Genomic DNA, 25451 nt, shown 5'->3' on the forward strand with positions numbered 1-25451 from the left:
GTGCTCTGTCTCTCTCTCTCCCTCTCAAAAATAAACATTAAAAAAATTTTTTTTTAATTAAAAAAAAATGAGTCTGGTAACCTGAGCTTCATGTGATTATTGTGAAGCTGAAATGAAATAACACAGGAAAAGAGCTTAGCACCACACCTGGCACAGAGAAGAGATGAGACAAACAGAGCTATTAGTATATTGCCAGTTTGGTTTTTTGTTTTGTTTTTAATGGAGAAATCAAGAGCAGTCAGCAAGGGCAATGTCAGTTTCAAAAACTGGGGAGGAAGGAGAACAAGTAAATAGAACAAATAGTGGAAAAATTTTACCAGGCAGGAGGAACAGGAGAAACTTGTTTTATTTTTAAGTTAGGAAGAGCTGCTTTGGCTTTCTTGTTCTTTAATGATAAGAGTGGAGAATAAGAGGGGCACCTGGGTGGCCCAGCTGGTTAAGCATCTGACTCTTGATCTTGGCTCAGGTCATGATCTCACAGTTCATGAGTTCAAGCCCCACATTGGGCTCTGTACTGATTGATGGTGCAGAGCCTACTTGGGATTCTGTCTCTTCCTCTCTCTGCCCCTCCCCTGCTTGTGCTCTGTCTCTCAAAATAAAATAAACTTAAAAAAATAAAAAAAGAGTGAATAAGAGACTAGAATAAGGTAAGAGGAAAAAAATTCAGGTTGCAGCCAATTTTAGAAGAATTTGGCAAATGGGTCCACATTGCAAACTAAGTGTTATAGGAAAACACAGTATCCAGTAGCCTGTGGAAACCACAAATATTCAGTTACAGAGGCACTTGCTCAGTTTTACATCAATGGAAAATACCAGTTATTGGCCAAATAGCTCTTTACTCAGTACAGAAAGAAAACAATTAAAGAATATCAAAATCTATTACTTTAAAAGAATCAATTACTCTTTTAAGGGAGTATTCTTAATCTAAGAGAATTAAAGAGACACAATTTTTTTTTTCAAATGCCTGTCAATCAACTGTTCCTTTTTGGGTCTGTTTTACTTTTGGATAAGAAATATCATCCTTAAAAAAAATAAGCCTCCAAATAAAAACTAAAAATAAAAACAAAAAAAAAAACCAAAACCGCTCATAATTATTGAATCTGGGTGATGGATACATGGAGGCTTATTAAAATATTTCATTTTATTACTCTATCTTGGGTATGTTTAAATAACCATAATATAAAGATTTTGTTTTTAAAGGCTCCAGATGATAAAGCACTTAGCTGCATGACCTTGGTTACTTCTGAGTTCCAGTGTCCTTATTGTTAAAATAGGGCTACCAACACCTACTTTGCAAGGCTGATGATTAGAAAAAATGAATGTATAGCACACAGAAGAACTGGGATCACAGTATGTGGTTATTAAATAGTGACTGTTACTTGTATATATGTTCTCAAGAGAGTCTGACATTTAGTGGGAATTTGTATTTCTTTACAAGATTAATGTGTTATAAAACATATATAAAATATGTCTATAAAGTAATATAAATAATTTTAGTTTTCTAAAAGATCAGTGCTGTTTTTAGGTTGATTTTCATTATTTCAATAATGCATACCACACATTTCTGAAAAGCTTTATTGAAGACTGGTTTATGGCTTTCCAATCATTTATTTTAAATATCCCTAATGGGATATTTAAATGGGGATATTTGAGCCTTATGAAGGATGGACTTGATTTTTTGATAAAATAAGTTACTCCAGACAATTCCACTGTGTGATAAAACTGTGAAATGCCAGTCTGAACCCAAAACTAGATGGATTGGATGAGACTGATTTTTTACATAGCCCATCAGAAGTAATCTAAAAGAGGATCCTTTCATCACTGTGTATTTCAAAAACTCACTTAGGGCACTTGTTATCCATTTAACAATTTTTAACCCACCCACTTACCGAAGTATTACTGCCATTGTTGGCTGCGCTGAAAGGGTCGGTACTTGAAGTGGCAAAAGGATCAGTAGGGGACTGCTTGAAGAAACAGTCAGATGCAAATGGATCTGAACCTTTGAAAGGATCACCTCCAAATGGATCTAAGAAAACACAGCACATACATGAAAGACTAAAAACTACTACACTAAATTTCCTGTCACTTGAAGGTATGATAATTGACTTAATAAAAAGATATTTTTAACTTCTGCAGAATCTAAAATAGGTACTTTGGATTCCAATTATTGATTATAAAAAAATATAGACAGTTGCACCTAGTTAAATAGCTTGAATTAATATTCTTTTTCCTATTTGTTCATCATTCACCCAAAGCAAATCAACAATGCCAACACTTACTACACAAAGGTTACCTGTATGCTAGGTTTAAGTAATTCCTCTAAGCAGGTGATTCTAATTTTAGGGGAGTGGGAATCACAAATTCCTTTGTGATTTGGTTAAAAAATACAGTCTTTCAACTAATAAACTTATTTGGAACAGGTATGGGAAGCATAACCAAATGGTACACAAGATTTGCTTTAATTCTAATGTAAAATCCCAGGGAAAGAATATATTATAAAGCCTGATATTTAGTAATTCTTTAAGATGTTTTTTTCCCCCCATTCATACACTGTAATCTTAGGAAAACAAAATGTTCTAAACCCTGTAGTAGCGCAGATCACTATACTCATCTAATCCTTGGTGAACAAGGAAAAATCAGTCTAAGTATTATTAAAAGCATCAAAATATAAACATTAATGTTATTTTTTAAAAAGTAATGCTAACAGTTCATTAAGCAAATTCACAAGCATCTACCACTTTCTTTCTAAAAATGCCAGGCACCTACAATATCTTAGTGGGGCCTTATAACCGTTTAAAAATTGAATAAAAAAGAAGCCCACTTACTATAACTACCTAACTTTGATCTCTCATTTCTAAATACAACATAAGTTTATAATCAAGTAGAATCAAATTATAGCTAAGTTGGACCTCAATAATATACTCACCAATTTTCCCAAAAGGATCATCCTTAAAAGGATCACCTGTGATAAAATAAATAAGTAGGAATCACAATAACAATATTTACTGTGTGACATCATTACTTAAAAGTAACTTTAAACAAAAGCAAATTTTGTTAAAGCAAAGTCTGTTTCATTAACTCCACCTCAAAGTAGATAAAACACTAAATGCCATTCACCTTTAGGAAACACTCAAAATAATAAAGAGTAAAGGCAGAACATTAACATACCTCATAAAAGAAGCTAATTTTAACTGGAGTCAATTATACTTAACTCTTGATCACAAGTTGAAGTTACAGACAGAAGGGAAAAGACAGGCACAACAGCAATAATTTTACTAACAAAATTCTCTACTCTTCACAAGAGTACTGGATGGGTATTATCATCACCAGTTCAGAAACAAAGACACTAAGCTTCACTGAAGTAAAAAATAATTCTTCTAGAACTAAAGAGTCCAGAAACAAACCCTTACATTTATGGTCATTTGTTATTTGACAAGAGTGCCAAGAAAATTCCACGGAGAAAACAGTCTTTTCAACAAATGATGCTGGGACAACTGGACAGCCACATGCAAAAGAATAAAGTTGGACCCCTACCTCATACCATATACCAAAATTAACTAAAAATAGATCAAAGACTGAATGTAACAGCTAAAACTATAAAACTCTTAGAAGAAAACTTAAGAGTAAATCTTAATGACTTTGGATCTTAGATATGACATCAAAAGCACAAGTGATGAAAGAAAATACAGATAAGTAGGACTTGATCAAAATTAAGACAATGCAAAATACAAGAAAGTATTTGCAAATTATATATTTGATAAGGGACTTGTATTCAGAATATGTGAAGAACACTTAGAAGTCAACAATAAAAAGAGAAACAATAAAAAATGGGCAAATTATTTGAATAAAATTTCTCCAAAGAAGGTAGACAAATGGCCCATAAGGACATAGAAATATGCTCCACAAAAGATACTTGTAAATGACATATCCGATGAAGGGTTGTATCCACAATCTATAAAGAACTTATAAAACTCAACACCCCCCAAAAATAATCCAATTAAAGAGTGGGAAGAACACATGAATAGACATTTTTCCAAAGAAGACATACACCTGGCTAAGAGACACATGGAAGATGCTCAACATCACTCATGATCAGGGAAATATAAATCAAAACTACAAGGCGTTATCTCCTCACACCTGTCAGAATGGCTACAAGTAAAAACACAAGAAACAGGTGTTGGCGAGGATGTGGAGAAAGGGGAAGCCTCTTGCACTGATGGTGGGAATGCAAACTGATGAAGCCACTCTGGAAAGCAGTATGGAGGTTCCTCAAAAAATTAAAAAAAAAAAGAACTTTACCCAAAGAATACAAAAATAGTAATTCAAATGGGTACATGTACCCCGATGTTTACAGCAGCAATATCTACAATAGCCAAACTAGGGAAACAGCCCAAATGTCCATCGACTGATGGATGCGTAAAGGTGTGGTATGTATGTATATGTATCATGGATATTATTCAGCCATCAAAAAGAATGAAATCTTGCCATTTGCAACAATGTGGATGGAACAAGAGAGTGCAAAATAAGTCAAAGAAAGACCAATACCATATGATTTCACTCATATGTGGAATTTAAGAAACAAAACAAACTATTATAGGGGAAAACAATGAGAGGCCAACCAAGAAATAGACTCTTAACTATAGAGGACAAACGATGGTTACCAGAGGGGAGGTAGTCAGGGGGATAGGTTAAATAGGTGATGGGGACTAAGGAGGGTACTTGTGATGAGCACCAGGTGTTGTACATAAGTGATGAATCACTAAATTCTACACCTGAAACTAATATTACACTGTATATTAACTAATTGGATTTGAAATAAAAACTTAGGGGGCCTGGGTGGCTCAGTCGGTTGGGCGTCCAACTTGATTTTGGCTCAGGCCATGATCTCATGGTTTGTGGGATTGGACCCCATGTTGGACTCTGCACTTACAGTGGGGAGCCTGCTTGGGATCCTTTCTCCCCCTCTCTGTCCCTCCTTGCCCCCCTCTCTCTAAATAAATAAATAAACTTAAAAAGTAATAATAAATAAAAATAAAACTGTTGTAAACTGACCTATCAGTTTCACAAACTGATTTGGAAATAAATTGCAAAAAGAGCTTTGACACAGTGGTATATAACACAGTTTACATTAATATAAGGTATTTTAAATTATTAAACTTATATTTATTTCTTCAATAACACATTAGGCACCTTAAGAGCAGGGATCAGGCTTCTAATTGCTATAGATTCCACTGTTTTAAAAGCACGGTGTGGGCACTTTAGTAGTAAAAATTGCTGGTTGACTTAAGAGTACCTAATCTCTTCTCCTGGTCCATAATATCTCTTTCTTTTGATTCTTATTCTGAAGAAGAAAAATGTTCTTAATCAGAGGCTCGTAAGACATAATCAGTGGCTTAGTCCCACGAGTTAGTTGCCTGAAGAGGACAAATACAGCAAGTACAAACATATCACATCTCTACTCCCCTCTATTTTTGTTGTAATAAGTAGGCTCTCAAAACTAATTCTTATATAATTTATATATGAAATTCTTATACAGTATATATTAAAAAGCCTTTTTTTCTGGTAAACCCATAATATAAAAATAAGAGTACTTACTGCCAATAAAAGGATCAGACTGGAAAAAATCCAAGTTTGTATCTGCAACTGGATCAGGCAGTGAACTTGATTCTACATTAAATGGATCTCCCTAAAAATAATTTTAAATTAAAAAATATTGTTTTAGGAACCAGTTTTAAGATGTAACATTTTAAAATATAATAACATGCTATGAAAAATCAATGAAAGGTAATATAACAAATATTTCTATAGTCATAAAGTTCACTTAACACATTTTTCTTTCCTTAGCCTAAAACAGTATATAACCCATCCAGAAAAACCAGTAAAAGAACACTTACATATAAAATTATTTTTTACCTCTTTTGAATGTCTGTCACTATTAAATTCAGAACAAACTTTCTCACTAACAGCTGTAGTCACCGCTTCGTTGTCATCAGTCACACCAGAAGGCAGTATTTCAGGACTACTTCTTGCCTACAAAATATTAATGTTACATGGACTAACAATGTATTTTCTACTTGTCATAGGAAACTAACAAAGGATAACCAAAACATACTAAAAAATACAAAAGACAAGCAGAACATATTCATTAAATGAGTTCTTCTCTTAAAAGCTTTCTTAGGAAAATGGTATCATCAAGTATCGAAGTCAATCAGGCCAGAAAACTTCAGGTCATCCTTAACTACTTCCCTTCGGTCATCCCCCAGCTAGCTTCCAAGTCTTGCTGAGTCAACCCCCTACCTTCTTCTCAAATCCATTCCTTTCCATCCTCACTGTCACTATCATCCATTTATAGTATCATCATTCTGGTCTCCAGCTCACTGTAAAAACCTTCCAAATGACTTCCTGCTTCCAATATGTGCCCTTCCAATCAATCCTTCTTATAGTAGCCAAAATAATAGATCTAAAATGTGAGTCTGATCATGACCCTTCTGGTTAAACTTTCTTCAGTGGTTTCCCATTGCTTTCTGGATTTTGACCAGTAGGTAAAAGGGCTTAAGAAGTGGCAGAAATCTCCATTTCATATCACCCTATGTTTTTGAAGGATAACCGAGTAATCTGCCTTTTGTACTTAAAAGAATATTATATAATGAATCCAAGATTGCAATGCCTAAATAAAAATCAGTTTGTTAATTTTATATCTTTTATATTTCTCAAGCTTGTATTCTTCTCATCATCATTCCTCCAATTACTGCTTAAGTTTAGGCTAAAACAGTATCACACAGACCATTCCGATAGTTTCTTAACAAATCTATGTGTCCAGTCCCACTCCTGAATCCATTTTCTACATTTTCTAAAAGGTAAATACAATCATGTCACTTCTTGCTTATAATTCTTCAGTGGCTACTCAGTGCAATAAAATAAATCACCCAATGCTTCAAGATAAATCCAAATTTCTTACTCTCTAGCCCTTTGTAACCTAAAAGTGGTCATTTTTATCCAGGTACACATCACTATCACTTGTGGAATTTTTTTGTAAAAATATATGTACCTGGCACCATTCCAGAAACTCTAGCTCAGCAAGTTTGGAATGGGGTGCAGACATCTCTATTTTAAGAAAGAGGTAATGCAGGTAGCCACTATAAGAAAGCCTCATCTCCTATCAATACTCTCCCCACCATCACAAGATGGCCTTCAAGAACTTCTTGTGACCCTATGAGGCATGTTTTCTCCCATCTCATACCTATGCAAATGCTGTTTTCTCTGCCATGAACATAGCACCTTCTTCCTTACTTAACCCTTCTTACTCTGAAGCTCACCTGTATACCTTTCTCTACAAAATCTTGAGCCCCCTCCAAGCTGTCCTTCCTAAATATCCTGTGCTTCCTTTATCACAGCCCTTTAACACAGTGTAACACTACTAGACTGTATGCTACTTAACGGCAGGGCTAAAGTCTTTTGTGTCTGCAGCTCTCACACATAATACAGCAGCACTGCTGCACATAGCTGGTGCTCTCTAAACAGCTGGTAAATAAATGTCCTCAACATTATGAAATAAAGAATTACTTTCAGCATCGGGTGAGAGTACTTAAAAAATGTTTTATACAGTTGCTATCTATAGAGCTGTTTTGAAAACACACTTTATAATTAATTGATTGAAATTATATTTTACACTAATTAAAACTGTTAGAACTGTTGAATCAATACCTACTGTCTGCCTCTTAGAGGGAAAAAAAAAATTCAACCGTCCTTAGATGAGGCAAGGCCACATATTTATATTAAGTATGATGTCAACAAAAACTTTTCTTCTTCTGAAGTTGATTATGGAGGTTATGTAACTATTAGACTCACTGGAGATTCCTGGTGTATGGGCTCAGCCTCCAGGTTGCCTTGGCCTTCAGCATGCTCATTAAGGTTAGCTGTTTCACTGCTGCTGGTGCTGAGGCTGCAATAATCTGTAGCACCATTTACAAGAATGCTGTGTGGGCTACTGCACCAATTTAACTGATTATTATGGTTTTCCAGCTCTTTCATCTCCATCAGTTTCATTTGCATCTGTCAACACAAAGTAGAAATACAAAACAGAATTTATTACTAGAAAGACTCACAACAGAGAAATAGCTATACCCTTAGACTGAGTCAAAGATAAATTTGCTTCCATTAAGGAGAATCCTCTGGGGATGCAGTATGACTTAGAGAGATTTCAGTAATCCATCCCAGAGAGTTCACCTGAAATTCCAGTATATATGGATTTGCTTTTGTGCATCTTTTGAAAGTTTCAAGAATTTTGATTCAAATATCTGCATTTTGGTGTCCTTTAGGTATAATTGGGGAAAATGTCAGGGTATTGGGAAAAAGATAGCAAAGTAAGAGAGCAAGAGAAGATTTTGTGATGAAGCTTGGGAGAAATAAAGGAAGTTGAGGGAGAGCACACAAGGGTTTGGAGCCATCTACACTCCTATTGGGAAGGAAAGGAGTGAAGACGAAGGTAAAATGAACTACTGTCCTATGCTCTGGCATTATTTATTAATGGGCTAGAGTCCTAGGAATGGTCTCTAAATCTAAGCTATTCTAAACATGTTAAATAAAGGACAAAGTATTTTGGATTTCAGTATCCAAGTGACTTTATATTTCTGGGGCAATAGGGGGACACAGAGGCAGAATTCAATAAGCTGTAATATTCAGTACTGAAAGAAAAAGATTGGGACCAGAAGCAGGAAAAAAATGCTTATTGATACCAACAACTATAATAAAGAAAAATAAATTAACAAACATCTCAAAGAAACTGAAGAGAGGTCAGAATCAAAATATGTTTCTAGTTGGGGTGCCTGGATGGTTCAGACAGTTGTGTGTCCAACTTTGGCTTAGGTCATGCTCTCATGGTTTGTGAGTTCAAGCCCCGCATCGGGCTCTGTGCTGACAGCTTGGAGCCTGGAGCCTGCTTCAGATTCTGTGTCTCCCTCTCTCTCTCTGCCCCTCCCCACTCATGCTCTGTATCTCTCTCCTTCAGATATAAATAAACATTAAAAACATTAAAAAAATATGTTTCTAGTGAAAAGAAGTAATGAATGGAATTTTACTGAATAGTGCCCATTTTTCATAAAATATATTTTTTACGCTACATTGGAATTCCCTTTATTTATTAGCATGTCGTGTGGTTGTTTTGTTTTGTTTTAGGAATCATAAAAATTACCTATTAGCATTTCATAAATCAACTCTCAATTCCCCTAACCTTATTTTCTGCATAAGGTTTTTAAGTTGCTCATTTTGGAATCTGTAATTTACCAAAGGTCTTTTCAGGGTCATCAGCTGAGAAAGGAACACTGTTTTGGACTGGGAGACAGATGTCAATCAAGCTCTATCACCTTCAACTCTCTTAGTCAAAGTTTAGTCTCCAAGCTTCCATTTCTCAACCCATAAAGTAAGAACTATCTCCACAGATGATTAAGTGAAGCAGAAATTTTTGAAAAAACTCTGTAAAATGTAAAGGTCTGTGTAAACAGTGGACATTGAGTATAAAGTGCCTAGCACACTGCATTTCTCACTATTATACCAATTAAATTTTCCTATTTCTTTTCCACTAATTCATTCCATATTTAAAAAGTTAAAGACCTTGATCTCTTTGTGGGCAGGGACCACAACTTTTGCCATCAACTTTGTATGTCCAACATCTAGCACAATGATGTACACTGTAAGTGCTTTTATGTTCACTGAATGGACACAAGTATTGTGTTTATAAATTTAAACAGTGGGTTATCAGTAAGCATATGTATCTACCAAACTGTACTGTATTGAGAATTTAAACTAACAATCCAAAATACTACACATTTGTAACACATAGCATATGCCTTTTATATTCCTAGCGCTATTGAGTTGTGGCTTATAAATATTTTTTTACTTTAATCCATAGAAAGAAATAGATTTTACACCCTAACCCAGTAAATATATATGTATTTATTTGAATATGCATGTACATAAACACATATATATAGATACACTGATCCATATAAATAATTTACACACATGCACACACACATACATACACATACAATCGTGAAAAAATTACATGATAGTACTTATCCTTATGCCATGTAATGCACCCTGATGTTTCCTATTCTGTCTTATTTCATTTTTATTTGTATTCATTTTTTCAAATACAAAGTATGTCTTTATTTTTTCTAAACAAAAACAACCGGTATAAGTATATATATGAATGCACAGGCACACAAAGACAGGTGCATCCATGTGCAGACAGAATTCTAAAAAGATACCATACTGCAAACATTGTTTTTCTCCAGGAGGTAGAATTATCAGACTTCTCACTTTCTATTTTTACAAATGTACATAGTGTAGTGCTCCATTATTAACAACAGTTAATTTGATCTTTTATACATTAAATACTTGCAATGTATATGAGGAGAACAAATGTGCATGTATAAAACAATTTTATGCTATTTGGATAAAACAATTTTATGTTTATGGGTAAGGCAGTGTTTCTCACTGAGTTGGGCACAATCACTGACTATACAGGCCAGGGAGATGTTTTCCGTGGGGACCAGAGGCACAGCTCTCCCCTTGTCCATCTGCTTCAGAGCTGCCCAATATCTCCTCTATATTTTCCCATTTCTGACTTTTTTCTTGTTCCTGACTGAACCTCCTAAAGCTCACAAAATTATTTTAACACATCAGGCTGCAAGCATTTGAGGAGCGATAAGATGACCTTTATTCGCTTCCAGTTATCAGTGGATGTCAAGTTGGGTCGGCTTCATGGAGTCTGAAATAATGAACACCTCAGTGATTAGCAGCACCAAAGACTCAAAAGCTTTGAACGCTTCAGGACACTCTTGCTTTATTTCATTTTTTAAAAGAATTTTATCATGACCATTAAATAAATTTCAATACCCACTACACCTTACAGTCTAAAATTTAAAACCTTGGGGTACTTAACTAGCTCAGTTGGAAAAGCATGTGACTCTTGATCTCAGGGTTGTGAGTTCGAGCCCCATGTTGGGTGTAGAAGTGACTTAAATAAAAAACTTAAAAATAAATGAATAAATGAATAAATAAAAAAATTTTCAAACTTTAAATACCCATCATATAGATGAAGCAGTATGTGGAAATACTTGCCAATCAAAGAGTTCTATGTAGGACATTTATTCCTTATAATTACTTCTGAGACAATAAAATCTTGAACAAAACTAGGCTTTCCCATGTCTCGCTCTCTCACGCAACTCTCTTCTTCCTTAGTCTCTGCATAAACTTAGAGGATATAGAGAAAAAAAATCACACAACTAACACAAGCTCTATCAGAATGCCAGAAACACATGGATTAAAATAGTATATATCATGTAAGTAATATACATAGACTTAAAGCCAGAGGTTCTTTGCTTTTTCTTACCATAAATACAAGGTAAGAAGATGAAAATTCAGCAAATCAGAACATTTTTCTTCAAGTATTCCTTTTACCAGAAAAGCTGTCTGGCTTTAGAGGGCAATTAAAACCTCAGGAAAATTTACAACTGGATTTTCATTTTTATAGACCCATGGGAAAATACTGCCCTTCGTGGGAAAGACACAAGTCACTCAATCAAATGTAAGAAATTGCTATGTTTGTTCTTTCCTTTTTTATTTATTTTTTAATTATTTTTATTTTTTAAGTAAACTCTACACCCAACATGGGGCTTGAACTTATGACCCCAAGATCAAGAGTCCCATGCTCTACTGACTGCGCCAGACAGGTGCCCTGGTATGTTTGTTTTTAAGGTTTGGAGATCAGATGCAAGGATATAATTCCTTCCATAGATCCCAAATATCTTCTGGCACACTTGGTAGAATATTTTGCTGAGATTATTTTCCTTGCTCATAAATACTGTTTTTATTTTCTCGGTAATAATTTATAATATCCAGTGTCCTTTCTACTTTTCTCATTTATGTTCCTTCCTTTGAAAAAAGTCTCCTTTCAAAAACCTCAAAGAAAATGAAAAGACAAGCAAGATATGAGGAGAAATTATTTGCCAATCAAATATCTGATAAAGAACCTATATCCAAAATATATATTTTTTTTTATTTTAAATTTTTTTTTTCAACGTTTATTTATTTTTGGGACAGAGAGAGACAGAGCATGAACGGGGGAGGGGCAGAGAGAGAGGGAGACACAGAATCGGAAACAGGCTCCAGGCTCTGAGCCATCAGCCCAGAGCCTGACGCGGGGCTCGAACTCACGGACCGCGAGATCGTGACCTGGCTGAAGTCGGACGCTTAACCGACTGCGCCACCCAGGCGCCCCCAAAATATATTTTTTTAAATGCCTGTAATTTTATAATAGACAATCCAATTTTTTAAAATGGTCAAAAGACTTACACAGACATTTCATCCAAGAGGATTTACGAATGGCTAATAAGCACATGAAAAGATGCTTAACATCACTAGTCATTAGAAAAATGCAAATTAGAAACTATGGGACACCACTTCACACACACTAGAACAATTATAATCAGTTAGGTAGGCAATAAAGTGTTGTTAACATTGTGGAGAAACTGGAACCCTCATATATTGCTAGTGGGAATGTGAAATGGTACAGTGACTTTGGAAAACAGTTTGGCAATTTAAAGTTTAAAAAAAAATTTTTTAATGTTTATTTGTCTTTGAGAGAGACAGAGCGCAAGTGGGGAGGGACAGAGAGAGAAGGAGTCACAGAATCTGAAGCAGGCTCCAGGCTCTGAGCCATCAGCACAGAGCCCAATGTGGGGCTCGAACTTATGATCTGCGAGATCATGCCCTGAGCCAAAGTCGGACACTTAACCAACTGAGCCACCCAGGTGCTCCTAAAGTTAAAAAAAAAAAAAAGAAAGAAAATTAAAAAAAAAAATTTAAACAGAACTTCACAATATAACCAACTATTCCATATCCAAGAGAAAGGAAAACACATGTCCATATGAAGAATTGTATGCAAATGTTCATAGCAGCATTATTCATAACAGCCAACAAGCAGAAAGAATCCAAATGCCCATTAATCAGTGAATAGATAAACAAAATACTTTATAAATACACAATGAAATAAATGTTGATACATGCTACAACACAGATGAGCCTCAAAAACATTACGCGTGTGAAGGAAACCACATGAAAAAGGCTGCACAGTGTTTGATTTCATCTACATGAAGTGCTCAAAAAGGCAAATCTATAGAAATAGAAAGCAGATTACTAATTACTTAGGGGTAGAAGTGGGGACTCACACAGATGGGCACAAGGGATCTTTTAGGAGTGATAGAGATGTTCTAAAACTGGATTGTGATGTTTGAACAATTCTAAATTTACTGAAAATCACTGAATTGTATGTACCCTTAAAAGCTGTGAATTTTATGGTATGTAAATTATACCTCAAAAAACCAATTTAAAAAAAAACTCAAAGAAGAAAATTATTTTAAAGAATATTCATTCAGTTGGTAGCAGTCTCACTAGGATAGCATTCTTTTGGGTTACTTGTATATTGAGTACCTATACTGGGATAAGAACTATGCTAAATGATGAGAGAAAAAAATGTGTAAGTTTCTAGACCAAAAAGCTCAGTCTGCTTGGGGAGACAGACACAGAAACAAATATTTAGGGGAAAATGTTACGAATGCCGTAACAGAAGTAGAGTCCAATAAAGGCAGGGTTCAGAAAATGCTATAAAGAAATAAGAAGTAAGCTATGTCTTGCAAGATGAGTGAGTAGGTATTCACCTACAAGAGAGGGGAAGGAAATATATTAAGGGTAGGGCTTCATTATACATAATAATTAACTGAGAACACTGGACTACATGTTAGAAGATCTGGATTCTAGGCTGTGGCTCCTTTTTAAAGGCTATGTAACCATAGGTGGGTTGCTTAATGTTCCTTGGCTTTAGTTGGTTCAAATTCAAAATGAAAGGAATCAGCTACATGATCTCTCTGCTCCTAACTAACCAGCTTACTACCATTCTACAAAATATTATTTTCCACATAGGGAAGCCCAGAAAAAAACAAAGCAAAAGGTCTATACTCTGGACTCACACAACATGGCACATTTATCTATACAAAGAACAATTTTCTAATAAAAAAAATAAAGGTCTCCAAATGAGCAAAACTGGTTTTAAGATCAGAATCCCAATTTTGTAAATTTTGTTATTTACAAAAATAAGCAACAGTTAGCAAGCATTTATGTACCAAACACTACGCTAAAATGTCTCACAGTTATTTAAACCTTTACATTGCATTTAATCCTTACAACAGACCTAAAAGGTAGAAGTACTGTTAATTTTCTAATTGTAAAGATAAGGAATCTGATACTAAGGTAATTCACACAGTTAAGTGGCAGAGACAGCACTTAAACCTAAACCATGTAACCACAAACCCATACTCTTAACCAGGACTCCAATGATAATAATCAGATACACGATGTATAACAGTCTTAATTTACGACAGGCAACAAGAAACCTATTTGTACAAAATGAATGAAAAATGAATAATAAACTAGGCAGAGGGTAAAGGAACACAAGTATTATTCACTAAGAGGATATGGTGAGGCCCCGTTTGAGCATGTTTCTCGCTGTCACAAAGACTTACTGAACTGATTTCCTGTTGTGAATCTTGGAGGTGCTGCTGAAGAGGTCCGAGCTGAGCCTTCCCTGACTCCACACTCTCCTCCAATTCTGCCGTTTCTTGCTGTAAGCGACTCAGCTCCTCCCTAGCTTTGGCCAGCTCTTCCTCGTAAGTGGAGATCTGTGATTCTTGACTAGTCAATTCAGCTTTCAGGGATGAGATCTATCACATGGAAGTGAATGAGAAGAAAGAGAGATAAAAAAGAGATGTCATTAAAATGTTCCATAATGCAAATATGTTTATTTGTTTAGTTTACTATTGTGGTGTTTTTTGAAGTTTATATTTTTGGTAGAAAAGGGCAATTAGGGGATGAATAGAGGGAACTTGAAGGTATAGGTACCATACTTCCAGCTAAAATTTAGAAAAGTAGTACATTAAGGGCCTTCTTTCCCCTAAAGAGGGCCTGTAATTTCTGGATGAACAGTGCTCCAACTCCTTCATGTGCCCCAACTGTTGATTAGATTGCCACCTAACAACAACAGCAACAACAATAATAAGCAAAGCATGTTCCCATCTTACACCAGGAAAAGCAACCAAGGTTTGGATACAGACAGCAGCAAATGGCCACTTTACCAGCTGGGCCTCCTCAGCGCATTTCTTTCTAACTTCCTTCAGTTGCTCCTCCAGCTGGGATTTCTGCTCATCCAGTCCATCAAGGAGTTCCTGTACTTGCTGTTTCTGGGCCTGTAATTTTTGCAGATTAGTATTCTCCCTTTGAACTTCATCTTGAAGATCCTGAAATACAAGAAAATTAACATATTTATTATCTTTGGAGAGAGGGGAAGGTTAACAATTTTTAAAAGATTACCTTAAGGGAAAATAAAGTCTCATCTTATTCAGCATATTATGTTGGTGGATTGGAGGAATCCTAGCTTTAAATACGGTCTTTACTTGAGGATTTCTTCCCTAGACTCCAGGTTTTAAAATCCAATTTGCTTACTCAAATCTGTCCTTCGATGTCCGATGAACTTCTTGACCATGTCAAAAACAGAATTCCTGGCATTTCCACCCCCCAAATCTGCTTTATCTTCAATCTTCCCCCTCACTTTCTCTGGCCAAAAAGAGCAGCATCTTCTTTGACTCTTCTCTTTCTCTCACATCTCATCTCCATCTGTCAGCAAATCTTACTGCTTCTTCCTTCAGAATATATTCAAACTGACCATTTTTTTCCCTCTACCTTGGTCCAGGTCACTATTATCTCCTCCTGGATTGCTGCCTTCTAACTGGTTTCCCTGCTTCCACCCAGGCTACCTACAGTTTATTTTCAGCACATCAGCCACTGTTAAAAACCTGTGTCAGATGAGTCACTCCTCTACTCAAAACTCTGCATTGACTCCCCATCTCCCTTTCTATAAAAAGTCCTCACGGTGCCCTATATCTCTCAACTTCGTTTCCTACTGCACTCTCCCTTGCTCAGCCACTCTAGGCCTCACTGCTGCTCCTCCAACAGGTTCCTCTCAAGATCTTCCACTGATTACCCCTTCTTCCTAGAAAGTTCTCCCCCCAGGTATCCATATGGCTTAATCCCTCATCTCTTTCAAGTCTTTGCTCAACCATAACCTTCTCAGTGAGGCCTTCCTCATCAAGCATCGCCAGTACCATTACAACCACCTCCCTTCCCTAAGTCTCCTTCATATATAGCAATAATTTTATTCATTTTCTAGAACAGCTTTACTAAGATAAATATACTGAACAACTCACCCATTTAAAGTGTACAATTCAATGGTTTTTAGTACCTTTACAGAGCTGTGCAACCATCACAATTTCTTTTAGAACATTTTCACTGCCCCAAAAAGAAACCCCATACCCAGTAGCAAGTCACTCTCTATTTCCTTCCCAATATTCCCAGCCCTAGGCAACCACCAATCTACTTTCTATCTCTAAAAGCTTTGTCTATTCTGAATATGGAGAACCATTCATGCACCCCTAAAAATAATGATATCTTTTTACTAACATACCGTTCAAAGACCCCAACAATCATTCATCAGAGTAAGAATCTAAGAACAACAAAAGAAAAACTTAGAAGGTTCTGAATTACACACGACTTATACAAAACAAGGATGTCTACAATAGCCCTTATAATGTGCTAGGTATTGGTCCAGGCTCCTTACATACATGAATTCATTTATAATCCATATGACTGATCTATGAAGTAGGTACTATTGTTAATAACATTTTACAAATGAGAAAACTGAGGCACAGATGGGCACGTACTTGTCCAAAGTTACAGTTAACAGGTGATGGATTCAAACTAGGTTCTGATTCTAGAGTCTGAGCTCTTAATCACTAAGCTATACACAGTGTCTACAGATTAAACTTTCACAAGTACACCACTATTTCTTAAATACATGTAGATGCTTCGGTGATTAAATAAAACATTGAACAATGCTTTTAATAACTGATTTTTACTTATATTTTCTCAACCAACTGATTAATCTAAAAGTGCAACTACTATCATGCTGCTTTCTTTAAAAAGTTCCTTTAAAAGGGCCAACACAATAGATGATCATGAAACTCTTCTTGTGCGTAAATTCCATGAGTCTATGTGATCATAGATTCGTAATGGTAAGCTCCACTAGTATTTTATCATTAATTTCCCAGAATGCCTAATATTTTTTCATGCCTAAATTTTTAACCTTGCCTATACTATTAACTGAACCATACTCAAAATGAAGATATTGTTTTAGATATGCACCTGGCATTGGCCCTCAATAAATACATGCTACTTTTCATTGTCCTTTCCTTGACTCATGCTTTATTTTTCTGCCTTTGTTTCTTCCTATTACAAATGTCCAACTTTCTTAAGAAAACAATTCATTGTAAAGAAGAGTTCTTTAGTTACTCTGCTATAAAACACATAATGGCTCCCTCTCATCTGTGGGATAAAGTAAAACTGCCTGCAAGGTACATTAGAACCTTTAATTCTGGGCCCCACGTTATCCTTTCTCTTCTACTACCCTCTTTTCCTTATATTCACCAGTGCCCCAGCCTCAATACACCATCTTCTTTCTCCAAGACACAATATACTTCAATGTCCCTGTGCCTTTTGCCTAAGCCATTTCTTCTTCCTTGAGTGCCCTTCCATACCATGGTTATCTGGAAACACTATTCATTCTTCAAAGCCCAGTCAAATTTAATCTCCTCGGACTCACCTTGAGCTTCCTTTACTTATGTTCCTACAGCAGTTTGTACCTAACCTCTATTACCACACTTACTACACTGTATTATAGTTACCTCTAAATAATAAGCTGCTGAAGGACAAAACCAATGTCTCACCTTTCTTTGAGGTTCCACAATCTAGTATAATGCTAGCACATTCCAGATGATTAATTAAACAATGATTTGTAACTATCACAAAGTTTCTAGTACCTGGGAGAAACTATTGGAAAATGTGCCTGAGGTTGATAGAAAGAAAGGATTTTATGTTCTTTTAACATGCTGTGAAAAGCTTCACCCTGTATTTAAACTATAAGTAAATATTAATAGTAGCCTCAAACTGACCTAATAAATGGTTTTTGTTAGAATACCACCTAAGTTTCTGTACTGGTTCAATATTTTTATAGTCTATAGACCAAGATTGATCTGACATTTAAAATCTCCATTACTGTATATGGAAATAATCTTTACTGCTTTAGCATTTTACTGTAGCATATACCTTTCTTACATTTTTAAGCATTTATATTTGTGCTTTTTTACATAATATTATGTACTATTATTTTTTTTAAGAGAGAGAGAGTACGCAAGTTCGGGAGAGGGGCAGAGGGAGAGAATGGGAGAATCTCGAACAGGTTCCATGATCATCCTGGAGCCAAAATGGGGCTCAATCCCACAAACTGTCAGATCATGACCTGAGTCAAAAGTAAGAGTGGGATGCTCAACCACCTGAGCCACCCAGGTGCCCCTATATGCTTACTCTTCAGGAAGGCAGCTTCACTTTAACACAGTAACTTGAAAAACTACAGTGGATTGAAAATTTCTTATAAGTCAATTATAAAATATTTTTTAAATGCCACCTGCAGCTCTAAAGTAATTTTACTAGTTTGAGAATATAATCCATCATAAATACCTTACTTTGGTTATAAAGTTATTATTATATAGTTTATATATAATGATATGCTGGCCTAAAAAGCATTTTTTAAGAATCCTGTGGAAAAATCTTTTTTCTTTTTCCCCTTAATTAAAAATGTTCAGGGGTGGGAAAAGGAAAAAATATCTGTTACCTATTCCCATCCTCAAACACTCTAACTTCCCAACCTCTCTCAACCTCCTGCCTCCCCCCTCACCCCCCACCCACACCAAATCTTGGACTTCATCTCTAATAATACCTAGATGTTATAAATAGATATAATTTTGATGTCTCTACTTTTATTATGAATCTAATTAAAAACAAAATTTACCTTAAAAGGGTCATGTAATGTAAGAAAATGTCTAGGACCTAATGTTAATTTTTAAAAGCTAAATACAAAGGCATGTACAGTATAATCACAAATAAATATAAAACCATTTATGTATATTCATTAAAAATACAGCAAAATGTTAACAATGTCTCTCTCTTGCTGAAATTGTAGAGTTTTTTTCTTTTTATATTTTTCTATATTTTATAAATTATGGACCAATATTACTTTCATAATCCAAAAATGTCAAGTTTGCAGTTTAAGTATCATATACCTCTGGTGGTTTCACACCAGTATAAAAATATTCAGATGTAGGGGCGCCTGGGTGGCTCAATGGGTTGAGCGAACGACTTCAGCTCAGGTCACAATCTCGCAGTCCGTGAGTTTGAGCCCCGCGTCAGGCTCTGTGCTGACAGCTCAGAGCCTGGAGCCTGTTTCAGATTCTGTGTCTCCCTCTCTCTGACCCTCCCCCATTCATGCTCTCTGTCTCAAAAATAAATAAACGTTAAAAAAAAATATTCAGATGTGACTGAATTTTTATGTAAAAGCTACTACCAATAGTAGGATTATACTGGTTTCCTTTAATAAACTGAACTATTTTTCAAAACTAGTATTTTTAGTGAGCCACTTTGAATACACCCTTAGAAGACAAATTTATGCAAGAGGAAAGGGAATAAACAAGCCAATATAATATTTATTCATTCTTGACCTTTCTCTTCCACGGAGGCAAACAAAGTCACTTAAATTTCCCAGCCTCACTTCTTAGCTGCAGTAAAAAGCCACTTAGTAACATAAAAGTATAGACCTCCAAGGGAAAGGTTACTGAGAAAATACCTCACATTAGTATCTAAGCTGGATAGATGTCCACATCAAAACTAATTATAATTAATGTTTCTCCATGTCTATTTCTAAGTATGATAAAAGATCTCTTAAAAAATTCTAACACTAGCTCATACACAAAAGCATCTACTTTTTCAGTAAGCAGATTTAAAATGATTAATTTGCACAAAAGCAAAATGAACAGATGCAAATATACACACTACAAGAATAAGAATCAAATTTCACTGCAAAATTACTTGTAAGGCTACCACCACTGCAATACAATTTCCACATCAACATCAGTATCCAGATAACCTTGGCTATCTTATTTTGGTATAGATTTGCTTACCCTGAGACTAAGTGAAGGTAACAGATACACATCTCCCAAGGATCCTTACCCACCCCTCACCCCTCCAAACCCCCACCTCATCCTCAACCAGGGCAGTGGCAGGCTCTCCTAACAAACAGTATCTTCCACTAAACTAGGATAACTGACTCTTAACTTTAGGGTAGCCCTTTGGGAAAATCCTCCTCTGTGCACAACCTCAACACTATCAAATGCCATCCCATGAAGTAAGTGACTAAAGACATTTGCAGAAGCCTTCCTAGTTATGCTCTACTTTCCGTGATCATGCTCTACTTGCCTATCTGTTCCATCAACAGAAGAAAGGAGAATAGCAGCAATTAGAGAATGGCAAGAATGGAGTGAACAAAACTACAGTAGCACAGTGCCAAGGTTTGTTTTAGAAAAATACCAAAGCAGTCACATCAAAGGTTCCTCATCAGGGAAGGTATCTTGGCTTTATTTAAAAAGAACTTTCAAGGAAAATGTCCTGTTTTCTAGAAATCACACAAGGTACTGAAAATGATAAACTCATTCCCATCCTTCTATATCCCATGAAGTGCTACAAAGGTAGTGAAAAGAGAATTTAAACAAATAAATAAAAACTCTTTGCTATATTAAAAGACTAAAACAATTCATTTTAGCAACTCAAGTCAGTTGCACAACTGAAGAAGTAACTTCAGTATTAACCTAAGAAGTATTGGGGCATCTGGGTGGCTCAGTCGGTTAAGTGTCTGTCTTCAGCTCAGGTCATGATCTCAGGGTTTGTGAGTTAGAGTCCCACATCAGGCTCCCTGCTGGCAGTGTGGAGCCTGTTTGGGATTCTTGCTCTCTCCTCTCTCTCTCCCCCTCCCTGCTGGTGCTTTCTCTCTCAAAATAAATAAAGAAAAACCTTAAAAATAAATAAATAAATAAACAAATAAACAAACAAACAAACCTACAAAGTGTTAACAACATGAATACTTTTGCATCTGTTTCATATAAAAGAGCAAAATATAAACAAAGCACTAACTTATGAATAAAACACTTACTTAAAAACCCCAAAGCATATATACAGACATGTATTTATACTAGAATATCTATACCTGAAGAAGAATTATTAAAGAGAACAGGGGGAATTTTACATATTTTGGAAATCTTATAAAAATGCTATTGAATTGCTTTTAAAAATTCTATAGACTAATCCAAAACTAGAAATAATCAGGTACATTCATTATGTTGGCCTAATTTTCAAAATGGAAGTTATAGGAGTATTCTTTTTTAAGTTTATTTATTTATTTTGAGAGAGAGAGGAAGAGAGAGGGAAAGAGACAGGGAGACAGAGGATCCCAAGCAGGCCCCATGCTGTCCTTATGGAGCCTTACACAGGGCTCGATTCCACAAATTGTGAGATCATGACCTGAGCCAAAATCAAGAGTTGGATTCTTAACCAACTGAGCCACCCAGGCACTCCAGGAATATTCTTTTTTTATTTTATTTTATTTTATTTTATTTTATTTTATTTTATTTCTTATTTTGAGAGAGAGACAAAGAGAGAGAGAAAATGTGGACGCACACACACCCACACACACACACCCCACACACATATAAGCGGGGAGGGACAGCGAGAGAGAATCCCAACCAGGCTCCGCACTGTCAGTGCAGAGCCAATATGGGACTTGAACTCACAGGCTGTGAGATCATGACCTGAGCCGAAATCAAGAGTAGGACACTTAACCGACTGAGCCACCGAGAGAGAGAGAGAGAGAGAGAGAGAGAGCGAGAGAGCGCATGCAAGCAGGGGAGGGACAGAAAGCAAGGGAGAGAGAGAAAATCCCAAACAGGCTCTGTGCTTATAGCACTGTAGGGCTCAAACTCATGAACCGTGCACGAGATCATGACCTGAGCCAAAATCAAGAGTTGGACGCTTAACCAACTGAGCCATTCAGGTGCCCCAGGAGTATTCTTAATATAAAAAAAAGTTATCAACTGTAGAGCAAGACGTTTAGGTCAAAGAACAGAAAGGCAGTCTATTAAAGTAGGTGGGTATTAGAAACCTCATCAACAGCCTGCCTTTATTTCCCAATCATATGCTTCCCAGCATGTTCTAAGAGCATTATCGCTAGGAAAAGAATGTTGAGCTCATGTATCTAATTTTACTTCCACCCAAAATAAGTCCTTCCTCTTCATCTAAGAAAAAAAAAACTAAGTGATTAAAATGAAGAAAAATGGACAATTACTATCAATTACTGAACCTTTATTGATAAAGTATAACGAAATGGGAGCTTCTTTTGCATGAGAATAGCATAAACAAGTATGAACTCTATAGAAAAGTCTGACTGTTTGATACCTACCATACTCCCAATCCTTTCTATGATTTCTGGGTGTGTCTTGTCCTATTTTTAAATTTTATGCATAAAACTGAAGTTTATTCGTTTCTTTTGTCAACAGCTTTCTTAAATTTATCTCTATCTAATAATACATTACCAACTATACTGAAAGATTTGTTCCAAGGTACAATTTCTTAGCTTAAGGAGTTTACAAGAGAGGCTGGAAGATACTGAATCATACACACTACACTAGCATAATAAGGTAACATACTGGACATACCATAAAAAGTGAATACACACTCCTCTGGGAGTTCCGACAAGGAAATACTGATGTAGACTAAGGGACAGAGAAGGAAAAGTTTTATTTAGACAAGTGGTGGGATTTGAGCTGGGCTTTAAGGCACAGGCAGAATTCACATAAGCAGGGAGATAGGGAACATTCTAGATCACCACAACAAAAGATGTAAGTGTGGAAATAAGAGAATATGTAGGGCACATAGTTTAGAGGCAGACAATAAAAAAACAAAAACAAAAAACAAAAAACCAAGTAATGCAGGAGGAGGATTTGTATCTCATCTTTTTTTTTCTACCTCCAATATACCCATGAGATACGACATCCTCTGATCATTAACCACGGCAGTGGGCAGCAGTAAAGATTTTCACATCTGAGAGTCATGATACTAAAATTGGTTTAGGAAGAAAAGCAAGAAGATGGGCAAGAAGAGCACTTATGATCTGACTTCAAAATTTCAGATGTTAGGTAATAAGGGTGGCAATAATGAGAAAGAAAACACTGATAGAAATAGGAGAGTCTAAAATTGAAGCCAATTTTTTTTTTCAACAAAATGAGACTCATTTCAGACACACTGACTTCAAAATGATAAACACCAAAATGTCTAACTGGAGATGTGAAGCTGGAGAGCAGAGAGCTTGATAAATATTTGGGAGTCACCAGCATATGGATGATAGGCGGCATGGAAAAGAAAGGAAACAAGGGGAGAGCATATGTATCAGTCAATCTCTGCAAAGGCAACAGAAAGCAAAAGGTCAGTGAGGCAGGAGAATATCTCAGAGAGCACAATTCAAGAAAGCAGGAACCAATGCAGGAAAGGCCAATAGATTGGGTCATATGATTATTCTCAGTTCTGGGAAGAAAAATTAAAGCACACTGGTACAGGTAAACAGCATACTAAACAGGATTACTGAAAGGCTAGAAAGAGGGAAAAAATGGCCACACAAAGAAAAGGAAGGAAGGAAGGAAGGAAGGAAGGAAGGAAGGAAGGAAGGAAGGAAGGAAGGAAGGAAAGGAATGAAACCAGGTTGGTAGCTAAAGTGGCAGCAATAGCAGAAAAAAACAAAAAAACAAAAACAAGGTATTTTCAAATTGGTGAGTCCTGTGTGCAGATAGCCCTAAATAAAGATAGGAGTCAGAGGAGGAAGAGCTTGACAATAAAGGAGGGATAGATAATAAGGAGATGACAGTAGGGTATAGAATACTACTACTAATCAGAACATTTACTGAAATTTTACCTGGTACCAATCACTCTGTGAGGCCCCGTAACTGCATCATTTCATTTTATTCCTACAGCAACTTTAAGTGTTTGGTATTTTTATTATCCCATGTTACAGAATAGAAAACTAATATGTAGTGATTAAATTACTTACTTACAAACCTACGAAGAGCCAGAATCAAAAACTGAATTCAAGTTTGTCTGATACCAGGTTATTCCTACAAACTTCTATGCAACACTGAAGAAAGCACACATGACAGGGCATTCCTAATTTGTTTACTCAGAAGAAAAATTTTAATAAAATTGTATGTAGGCAGTTTAAGGTAGGAAAGAATGTGGGTCTGCTTTCTCCCCTTAACAAACAAACAAAAGCCCAAACCATATACATTTAAGATAGAATGGACTTTTATAACTTTTTCCCATTGGGTTACTTTGGGTCTAATTTCTCCCTAGAACTTGATACACTAGAAAGACTGCTGGTTTATCATATGTGTTAATAGTGATCATTTCAGGAAATAAAATTTGAAGTTAATTGCTGCTTTGGTTTTCAAGAAAAAAATCTTGAGCTGAAAGTTTTTAAGATGGTAGTTCATAGGACTATAGACAGGAAACAAAAATTTATAAATTAATTACATAGCAGATTTTATAATTTACCTGTATTAGGAAGACTACAGAGCTGCAAAACAAAAAAGAACTAGTCTTTTGGCACTTTGGTCACATGTAAATTTGGTTTCTGTGCTTGAGATATGAGCTCATATAATTACTATCTATGACTTTATAAATATGGAGAAAAGCAATCAAGTTTGGATTGGGCAGACATTCACTGATAGGTCAAAATTCCCTTACTTTCCTCCTGATATCTTCATTTTGACATTTCTCATTAGTGCCTACATTAGAAAGTGGGAGCAGAAAGCAGGGAAGTTCAGGGGCACCTGGGGGGCTCAGTTGGTTAAGTGTCCGACCAAGGCTCAGGTCACGATCTCACAGTCCACGAGGCTCTGTGCTGACAGCTCAGAGCCTGAAGCCTGCTTCAGATTCTGTGTCTCCCTCTCTCTCTGCCCCTCCCCGACTCCCGCTCTGTTTCTCTCTCTCTAAAATAAATAAACATTAAAAATTAAAAAAAAAAAGAAAGCAGTGAAGTTCTTTAATTTTGCTATTAATTAATAACTCTAGCTAATTGCCTTTTGCCAGAGAAATTAGAAAATAAAGCACTAGGACTTGGGATTACTTACAGATTTTAATTATCCATCTTATTCCTTAGTCTGTGCTTCATTAATGTATAAATCAGAGTTAACCAACAGACAATGAAATCTACTTATTATCAGTTCTTGTAAGCTGTCTTGTGCTTCAGAAAATTGAAAATAATCACTAAAATGAAAAGTTTTAATTACATGTAGATGTCATTTATCCATGTCATTCTTAATTTAGTGTTTCATTACCATGTATAATACAGAGAT

The 25451-nt window shown here is 35.8% G+C and overlaps 1 protein-coding gene across 1 annotated transcript in view; it reads right to left on the reverse strand.

Moving 5' to 3' along the window:
- The window catches only part of EPS15 (epidermal growth factor receptor pathway substrate 15), a 148889-nt gene that overhangs the window by 33186 nt on the left and 90252 nt on the right, over positions 1–25451 (reverse strand). Inside the window, 7 exon segments of the mRNA XM_030323635.1 lie at positions 1890–2026; positions 2927–2962; positions 5596–5686; positions 5914–6030; positions 7849–8052; positions 14583–14780; positions 15192–15353. Coding sequence (XP_030179495.1) covers positions 1890–2026; positions 2927–2962; positions 5596–5686; positions 5914–6030; positions 7849–8052; positions 14583–14780; positions 15192–15353 — 945 coding nt within the window.

Source organism: Lynx canadensis, chromosome C1, assembly GCF_007474595.2.
Source record: "Lynx canadensis isolate LIC74 chromosome C1, mLynCan4.pri.v2, whole genome shotgun sequence".
NCBI classification, from domain to species: domain Eukaryota; kingdom Metazoa; phylum Chordata; class Mammalia; order Carnivora; family Felidae; genus Lynx; species Lynx canadensis.